The sequence below is a fragment of the Martes martes genome, assembly GCF_963455335.1.
Source record: "Martes martes genome assembly, chromosome: 3".
NCBI classification, from domain to species: Eukaryota; Metazoa; Chordata; class Mammalia; order Carnivora; family Mustelidae; genus Martes; species Martes martes.
In genome coordinates this window covers 62,832,607-62,842,090 of record NC_137890.1, presented here as the reverse complement: position 1 = coordinate 62,842,090, position 9,484 = coordinate 62,832,607, and the positions used below count along the sequence as shown (strand labels likewise).

The 9,484-nt window shown below is 42.4% G+C and overlaps 1 protein-coding gene and 2 pseudogenes across 4 annotated transcripts in view; 1 reads left to right on the top strand and 2 right to left on the bottom strand.

Annotated features, from left to right (window-relative positions):
- Nucleotides 1-263: 263 nt before the first annotated feature.
- The window catches only part of LOC308339981 (small ribosomal subunit protein mS31-like), a 35,697-nt gene continuing 26,476 nt past the window's right edge, over nucleotides 264-9,484 (top strand). Inside the window, exons 1-3 of one of the 2 annotated variants that reach the window (XM_080799099.1) lie at nucleotides 264-539; nucleotides 5,330-5,614; nucleotides 9,084-9,368. In XM_080799099.1, the coding sequence (XP_080655225.1) occupies nucleotides 424-539; nucleotides 5,330-5,614; nucleotides 9,084-9,368 (686 nt within the window). In that variant the 5' untranslated portion in view covers nucleotides 264-423. The remainder of the gene's footprint in view (nucleotides 540-5,329; nucleotides 5,615-9,083; nucleotides 9,369-9,484) is intronic. The other variant, XM_080799098.1, reaches the window with a different exon arrangement.
- Nucleotides 4,326-5,148, bottom strand: LOC308339807 (ubiquitin-ribosomal protein eS31 fusion protein-like; annotated as a pseudogene). Its single transcript has 2 exons — nucleotides 5,128-5,148; nucleotides 4,326-4,768 (listed from the first exon to the last, which is right to left on the bottom strand). The product of its transcript is annotated as a ubiquitin-ribosomal protein eS31 fusion protein-like (transcript).
- LOC308339806 (ubiquitin-ribosomal protein eS31 fusion protein-like) lies at nucleotides 8,080-8,902 on the bottom strand (annotated as a pseudogene). Its single transcript has 2 exons — nucleotides 8,882-8,902; nucleotides 8,080-8,522 (listed from the first exon to the last, which is right to left on the bottom strand). The product of its transcript is annotated as a ubiquitin-ribosomal protein eS31 fusion protein-like (transcript).

Sequence of the window (9,484 nt, the reverse complement as noted above, 5' to 3'; positions counted from 1 at the left end):
TTTCTTTTGTAACATTGTGGCCACGGACCATTCTGAGAATGTGATGAACGCTGTGCATCTTCTCCCCCAGACGCCGCCCAGTAGGGTCAGTTCTCCGCCTCTTCCCCGCCCCCCAAAGTAGTATTGCACACTAGATCACTCCTTCCACTCTCTTCCTCTCCCGTGCGGGTCCTGATGCCTGAACCAGCGCATCTTAGCTGAACTCAGGCATCCACTCCACCTAGGACACTAGCACCGTCGGTACGCGGCTGACGGGGCCCGGCCGCGGACGAGCCCGGAACTCAGTTACCGGCCCCTGTTGCCCACCGGAACGTGAAGGGACGGAACGCACCAGGCTGGAGAACGGAAAGAGAGAGCGAGGGACGTGTTTGGCAGAGGGACGGCCTGATCGTTTATGCTGCCGGTTTGGTTTGTCTCTTGGCAATGTTTCCGAGGGTCTCCGCGATCCTACCCCTAAGGCCCGTCTCCCGCTTCCCTTTATACTCTGGAGGCTCAGAGGCTACGATTGTGCTACTCGGTGCTCCGCACGGAACGGTCAGGTACCGCATTTCGGCGCTGTTGGCCTTACGGGTGTTAAGGCAACCTCCGGGCTCCCTCCGGGGCATTCGGTGGTCATTCTCCGCTTCCTGGGGTGGATGTTCCAGCCCGCGGGATCTCAGAGGCCGTTGCTTTAAAGCTGAGGAAAGGGAAATCCCAGAAAGCTAAAATGACTTGCCCAAGGTCATAACGTGAGTGAGAAACAGAGCTACGGTTACAAGGTTGGCTCCTGTCCCGAGCGCTCTGCTCTACACCGCGCCGCCTACCTCTTGCCACGCCTCCCCTCGTTCAGTCCGGGCTCCAGAAGCAAAGTTGTCTCACCTTCCCCCCCCCCTCCCCAAGACTATAACGGTCTCATTCCTGCCTCCATTTATTCTTTGATTCGACATTTAAAGTACCTACACTGTACCGATACTGGCGTTAAACCCCGAATAACACCAGTTCTGCCACCACGAAGCTTATAGTTCACCAAGCATGCAATTCAAGTTTAGCGGAGTGAGGCTGAGATGGTGTGGGTAGCACAGAATGCTTTATTAATTCCAGTCATGGCTGGGTGAGCAAGTCGGGACAGCTAACTATTGCAGGAGAGGTTCAGGGTATCCTTTCTGGAAAAGAAGTCTGATAAAATCTAAAGGGGGACCAAGGGTTGGAGCTAGCCAGGCAAGAAAAGTAGTTATGCGTCTTTCGTCTTGCTGTTTATTCTCTAAGAACCCTCATCATTATGGAAACTTAATTCTGCTGCATATAATCCAAGCAGAACGATTTGGGGCCAGGGCCACTATGATTAAGTGTAGCTCAAAGCAGGTTAGTAGCAATGGAGATGGGAAGAAGTAGCTGGATGGAGGAGAAAAATCAGGTAGAACTGATATGATGTGACATGAAATAAGGGTAAGGTAGAGAAAAGATTTAAGCAGGCTACCCTACAAGACAGGTGTACTGTTAATGTTAATAGAAGATTGAGGAGCAGCTTTGAGAAAGCTTTTAAAATATGTCATAGTTTTTAGAATTCAAAATATCTGTTATGGTAAGAAGCCCCTTCAGTACAGAAGGGTGAAAAATGGATAGTCAGTATTAGAGGGGAGCTCTTGAAGGTGATTTTGGATGTGTTGTATTTGAAGTGCTGATGAAATGCTCTCAGTGGAAACAAGCCCTGGTGGGAGGTTATGACCAAAGTTTTATTATTTTAGTGTTATGGAGTTACTGCCCATACGTGATTTTCCTGTACTAAACATAGATTACTTTCTGTGGCCCTGTAGTAGTCTTGGAAGGAAACATTGAAAGATGGGAGGTTATATGTGAGAGTCTCCTGATTGCCACCTTTGTTATAATACCTTTAATATTTAACTTTAACATGTGAAATAATATTTTCCTAAACTGAATCGTACCGTATATTGAATGATATGATGAAGATCCTGTGTACTGATTATAAAGATATTAATTATGTAATTGGTTTTGCATTCTAATTGTTTAGTGCCTCGAGTTGATAGCCTTTGATATTTTTATAAGCAAATCAAATAGTCTGTTTCAGAATTCTTGGAAGTAGCCATTTTTTTCTTTCATTAAAGGGTCCCTAGTCTGGTACTGCTATTGGCTAGCTTTGAGAACTTGATATAATATGTAGCCCAGGGTCTGATGTGCGGTCTTGAGATGAGTTGTATCAGAAGCACCTGGCATCTTGGTTAAATGCAGGTCCTTGTGCAGCATACCAAACTTAGCAACCAAGAATCTCAGGAATGTATTTTAAATAAGCTCCCTACGTAATTCAGATGATCCCTAAAGGTTAAGAACCACTGATTTAGCCTCTTTAAGCATCAGTTGCTTATGTAAAACAGAAGTAGTAAAACCTGTCCTGTAAAATTGTAAGGATTAAAGGACGTGTGTCACGTAGCTCCTCAGATACGCGGTCCTCTGATGGGCAGTATCAGTATTACTTGGAAATTTGTTAGAAATGCAAACACTTTGAGTCCCTCCTCAAAGCTACTGAATAAGGATTCCTTGGTGGGACCCCTAGGTAATTCTTACGCATATTGAAGTTTAAGAAACAGTGTTCTAGCCTGTTAGCTTCAGAAAGATAGGGACCATGAGATTCTTATTTACTATTGTATCCTATCGTCAATGCATAGTATAGTATCCAGCACAGAGTAGATATTCATTGTATTTAATGAATGACTTTTTGTACATTTTACCTTTCTAATCTAACACATTCATTAGCTTTTTATGTTTTTAAAAATATTTTCTTTCTTTCTTTTTTTTTAAAGATTTATTTATTTGGGATAGAGAGTGTGAGAGAGTACACCCACGAGCAGGGGGAGAGGGAGAGGGAGAAGCAGGCTCTCCCCTGAGCAGGGAGCCCCACGTGGAGGACGTGGGGCTGGATCCCAGAACCGTGGCCTGAGCGGAAGGCAGATGCTTAACTGACTGAGCCACCCAGGTGCCCTAGCTTTTTAATTTCTTCAATATCAGGACACCTGGGTGGTGCAGTTGGTTAAATGTCTGACTCAGTTTCAGCTCAGGTCATGATCTCAGGGTCCTGAGAATGAGCCTCACATCGGGCTCCATGCTCAGCTTCCTTGGGATTCTTTCTCCCTCTGCCCCTTCTGTTGGTGCTTGCGTTCTTGCTCACACGCTCTCTCTCTCAAATATATAAATGAATCTCTAAAAAAGAAAAAAAGTTCGTCAATATCAAGTATCAAAAGGTTTTTAACACCACAAAATAAAATCAGATATTTGGGTGACTTAGATTTGGCAAATCTTTTGCATGAATTTGAAATAGATGTAATCATTTGTGTCATTCTTTTTCACAAATGTATTTAATGAAAAAGCGGAAAGTAGCCATTGAATATCCTTTTTACTGTTCCATTTCAGCTTAGTTTACAAATGGTGATTGGTTAAATGACATGTAGCTCAATGAGAAAGTTGATCAGATTAGAATAACACCCAGACATTAGAATAATACTCAGACATGTTTTTTAAAGAAAGTAACTTTTCTTTATTAATAGAAATTTCTGGGGGCGCCTGGGTGGCTCAGTGGGTTAAGCCTCTGCCTTCAGCTCAGGTCATGATCTCAGGGTCCTGGGATCAAGCCCCGCATCGGGGCGCTCTGCTCAGCAGGGAGCCTGCCTCCCCCCCTCTCTCTGCCTGCTTGTGACGTCTCTGTCAAATAAATGAGTAAAATCTTAAAAAAAAAAAAAAGAAATTTCTTTATTTTTATACCTTTTAAAGAGGTAGTATTATGCTAAGAACAAGGACTTGGTAGTCAGTCAGTTTGGGGTTTGAGAATAGTAAATTGCAATTTATTAACTCTGTCACGGTTTTTGCAACCTTTTTTTTTTAAGGTTTTATTTTTACTTATTTGAGAGAAAGGCAGAGAGAGGGCACAAGCAGGGGGAGCGGCATGCAGAGGGAGAAGTGGACTCCCCAGCAAGGAGCCTGATGTGGGACTCAATCCCAGGACCCTGGGGTCATGACCTGAGCCAAAGGCAGACACTTAACTGACTGAGCCACCCAGGCAGCCTGTGGAATCCTTTTTTTTTTTTTAAATGTTAGTTCGTGTCTTTTTTTTTTTTTAAGATTTTATTTATTTGTTTGACAGAGAGAGATCACAAGTAGGCAGAGAGGCAGGCAGAGACAGAGAGAGGGGGAAGCAGGCTCCCTGTTGAGCAGGAAGCCCAAATGTGGGACTCCATCCCAAGACCCTGGGATCATGACCTGAGCTGAAGGCAGAGGCTTTAACCCACTGAGCCACCCGGGCACCCCATAGTTCATGTCTTTTATCAACGCATATACAATTACTTGTTTTCCAGTTTGTTGAAGCAATAGGTCAGACAGCATTTGTCACAGTAATGTCTGTCAGAGTGGCTAGCCATGAAACTCCAGCACCACATCCATCTGAAGGGCACTTCTGATTCCACTTTATAGTATTTCAGGACAGCTAACTTAACCTTCTTTCCCTCATGAGGAATTCTCAAGAAGAATTTCTTGAGAGTGGTATAAGACTTCTTCCTTTTCTTAGCACCACCATGAAGTCTCAGCCAAAGATGAGGAGTGGACTCCTTTTAAATGTTGTGTCAGACAGAGTACGTCCATCTTCCAGGTGCTTGCCAACAAAGATCAGTCTCTGCTGGTCAGGAGGAATTCCTTCCTTATCCCGAATCTTGGCCTTTACAGTTTCTATTGTATCTGAGGGTTCATCCTGGAAAGTGGTCTTTCCCCATAAGGTTTTTATGAAAATCTTTCATCTTGGTGATATTTCCACCACAGATGGTGGATCACAAAGTTATCACCTTTTTTAAATGTCACAGAATGCATAGAAAATGATCTTGTGTCAAACTTTGAGGTAAACGGAGGGAGGCAACAGATAGGAGCTCCAGCAGCCCCAGGCTTCACCCAGCTACCCCAAGGACCAGGTGATCAGTCAGTCTCAGCACACCTGTAACCCGTTTGTGACTCACCAGTGTATCTTAGGCCTTAGTGAGCCCTGCGCTACATGAACTTGGGTAAATCACTTCGCTTCTCTGGTTTCTATTTTCCTTATCTGTAGAATGGGGGAAATACGGAGTTGTTGCGGGTATGAGGAAATGTAATAAATACTTTGCACCAGACTAAGCACATAGTATATATTTAATAAATGTTACGTTGTTCTTGTTACGGTTGCTGACAATAATAATAAAAACAAAAGGGAAGGATTTGAATTAGAAAAGTTTAAAAACATGTAAAAGCAGTGTTTTGAATCCTTGCTTTATTATTTTGGATTGTATTTTTCATTTTTTTTTTCTTTAATGCTTCTTTCTAGGACAAAAAATAATGTCCAAAGATACTTTGGCACTAACAGTGTGATTTATAGCAAGAAAGATGAGCAGTCTGCTCCAACGCATGGGATTTCCAAAGAAACAGAGAGCCAAGAGAGTGTAAAGGAGAATACAAAAAAAGACTTGTTAGATATTATTAAGGGCATGAAAATTGAGTTAAGCACAGTAAATGTACAAACAACAAAGCCCTCAAGCAGAAGACAACTCAAGAGTGTGGAAGCTACAATTGGCAGGCTTCAAAAAACTCTGGAAGATGCCCCAAAGAAGAGGTAAATTGAACTGAATTTCAATTACATTGAAAGTAATCTTTGAAACTCTTTCTTTTAGGAACAAAAATTGAAATTAGAGGACCTGGGAGATGCTACATGAAAACTTAATCTGTAAACACAGAGACTGTAGCACATGAAAGATACTGTTAGCCTTCTATATTTAAATAGGAAGGGGAGAGGCACCTGGCTGGCTCAGTGTGTTGAGCATGTGACCCCTGATCTTGAGGTTGTGAGTTCAAGTCCCATATTGGGTTTAGAGGTTACTTTAAAATCTTTGGGGCGGTGGCTCAGGTGCTGGGTGTCTGCCTTTGGCTCAGGTCATGATCCCAGCGTCCTGGGATTGAGCCCCACATCAGGCTTCCTGCTCCTCGGGAAGCCTGGTTCTCCCTCTCCTGCTTCCCCTGCTTATATTCCCTCTCTCACTCTCTCTCTGTCAAATAAATAAATAAAATCTTTTAAAAAATAAAATAAAATCTTTAAGGGGAGCCTGGGTGGCTCAGTTGGTTAAGCGGCTGCCTTCGGCTCAGGTCATGATCCCAGCGTCCTGGGATCGAGTCCCACATCGGGCTCCTTGCTCCGCAGGGAGCCTCCTTCTCACTCTGCCACTCTGTCTGCCTGTGCTCGCTCTCTCTCTCTCTCTCTCTCTCTCTCTGACAAATAAATAAATAAAATCTTTAAAAAAAAAAAAAAAAAAAAAAAAAAAAAAAAAAAAAAAAAAACAGTGTTCTAGCCTGTTAGCTTCAGAAAGATAGGGACCATGAGATTCTTATTTACTATTGTATCCTATCGTCAATGCATAGTATAGTATCCAGCACAGAGTAGATATTCATTGTATTTAATGAATGACTTTTTGTACATTTTACCTTTCTAATCTAACACATTCATTAGCTTTTTACGTTTTTAAAAATATTTTCTTTCTTTCTTTTTTTTTAAAGATTTATTTATTTGGGATAGAGAGTGTGAGAGAGTACACCCACGAGCAGGGGGAGAGGGAGAGGGAGAAGCAGGCTCTCCCCTGAGCAGGGAGCCCCACGTGGAGGACGTGGGGCTGGATCCCAGAACCGTGGCCTGAGCGGAAGGCAGATGCTTAACTGACTGAGCCACCCAGGTGCCCTAGCTTTTTAATTTCTTCAATATCAGGACACCTGGGTGGTGCAGTTGGTTAAATGTCTGACTCAGTTTCAGCTCAGGTCATGATCTCAGGGTCCTGAGAATGAGCCTCACATCGGGCTCCATGCTCAGCTTCCTTGGGATTCTTTCTCCCTCTGCCCCTTCTGTTGGTGCTTGCGTTCTTGCTCACACGCTCTCTCTCTCAAATATATAAATGAATCTCTAAAAAAGAAAAAAAGTTCGTCAATATCAAGTATCAAAAGGTTTTTAACACCACAAAATAAAATCAGATATTTGGGTGACTTAGATTTGGCAAATCTTTTGCATGAATTTGAAATAGATGTAATCATTTGTGTCATTCTTTTTCACAAATGTATTTAATGAAAAAGCGGAAAGTAGCCATTGAATATCCTTTTTACTGTTCCATTTCAGCTTAGTTTACAAATGGTGATTGGTTAAATGACATGTAGCTCAATGAGAAAGTTGATCAGATTAGAATAACACCCAGACATTAGAATAATACTCAGACATGTTTTTTAAAGAAAGTAACTTTTCTTTATTAATAGAAATTTCTGGGGGCGCCTGGGTGGCTCAGTGGGTTAAGCCTCTGCCTTCAGCTCAGGTCATGATCTCAGGGTCCTGGGATCAAGCCCCGCATCGGGGCGCTCTGCTCAGCAGGGAGCCTGCCTCCCCCCCTCTCTCTGCCTGCTTGTGACGTCTCTGTCAAATAAATGAGTAAAATCTTAAAAAAAAAAAAAAGAAATTTCTTTATTTTTATACCTTTTAAAGAGGTAGTATTATGCTAAGAACAAGGACTTGGTAGTCAGTCAGTTTGGGGTTTGAGAATAGTAAATTGCAATTTATTAACTCTGTCACGGTTTTTGCAACCTTTTTTTTTTAAGGTTTTATTTTTACTTATTTGAGAGAAAGGCAGAGAGAGGGCACAAGCAGGGGGAGCGGCATGCAGAGGGAGAAGTGGACTCCCCAGCAAGGAGCCTGATGTGGGACTCAATCCCAGGACCCTGGGGTCATGACCTGAGCCAAAGGCAGACACTTAACTGACTGAGCCACCCAGGCAGCCTGTGGAATCCTTTTTTTTTTTTTAAATGTTAGTTCGTGTCTTTTTTTTTTTTTAAGATTTTATTTATTTGTTTGACAGAGAGAGATCACAAGTAGGCAGAGAGGCAGGCAGAGACAGAGAGAGGGGGAAGCAGGCTCCCTGTTGAGCAGGAAGCCCAAATGTGGGACTCCATCCCAAGACCCTGGGATCATGACCTGAGCTGAAGGCAGAGGCTTTAACCCACTGAGCCACCCGGGCACCCCATAGTTCATGTCTTTTATCAACGCATATACAATTACTTGTTTTCCAGTTTGTTGAAGCAATAGGTCAGACAGCATTTGTCACAGTAATGTCTGTCAGAGTGGCTAGCCATGAAACTCCAGCACCACATCCATCTGAAGGGCACTTCTGATTCCACTTTATAGTATTTCAGGACAGCTAACTTAACCTTCTTTCCCTCATGAGGAATTCTCAAGAAGAATTTCTTGAGAGTGGTATAAGACTTCTTCCTTTTCTTAGCACCACCATGAAGTCTCAGCCAAAGATGAGGAGTGGACTCCTTTTAAATGTTGTGTCAGACAGAGTACGTCCATCTTCCAGGTGCTTGCCAACAAAGATCAGTCTCTGCTGGTCAGGAGGAATTCCTTCCTTATCCCGAATCTTGGCCTTTACAGTTTCTATTGTATCTGAGGGTTCATCCTGGAAAGTGGTCTTTCCCCATAAGGTTTTTATGAAAATCTTTCATCTTGGTGATATTTCCACCACAGATGGTGGATCACAAAGTTATCACCTTTTTTAAATGTCACAGAATGCATAGAAAATGATCTTGTGTCAAACTTTGAGGTAAACGGAGGGAGGCAACAGATAGGAGCTCCAGCAGCCCCAGGCTTCACCCAGCTACCCCAAGGACCAGGTGATCAGTCAGTCTCAGCACACCTGTAACCCGTTTGTGACTCACCAGTGTATCTTAGGCCTTAGTGAGCCCTGCGCTACATGAACTTGGGTAAATCACTTCGCTTCTCTGGTTTCTATTTTCCTTATCTGTAGAATGGGGGAAATACGGAGTTGTTGCGGGTATGAGGAAATGTAATAAATACTTTGCACCAGACTAAGCACATAGTATATATTTAATAAATGTTACGTTGTTCTTGTTACGGTTGCTGACAATAATAATAAAAACAAAAGGGAAGGATTTGAATTAGAAAAGTTTAAAAACATGTAAAAGCAGTGTTTTGAATCCTTGCTTTATTATTTTGGATTGTATTTTTCATTTTTTTTTTCTTTAATGCTTCTTTCTAGGACAAAAAATAATGTCCAAAGATACTTTGGCACTAACAGTGTGATTTATAGCAAGAAAGATGAGCAGTCTGCTCCAACGCATGGGATTTCCAAAGAAACAGAGAGCCAAGAGAGTGTAAAGGAGAATACAAAAAAAGACTTGTTAGATATTATTAAGGGCATGAAAATTGAGTTAAGCACAGTAAATGTACAAACAACAAAGCCCTCAAGCAGAAGACAACTCAAGAGTGTGGAAGCTACAATTGGCAGGCTTCAAAAAACTCTGGAAGATGCCCCAAAGAAGAGGTAAATTGAACTGAATTTCAATTACATTGAAAGTAATCTTTGAAACTCTTTCTTTTAGGAACAAAAATTGAAATTAGAGGACCTGGGAGATGCTACATGAAAACTTAATCTGTAAA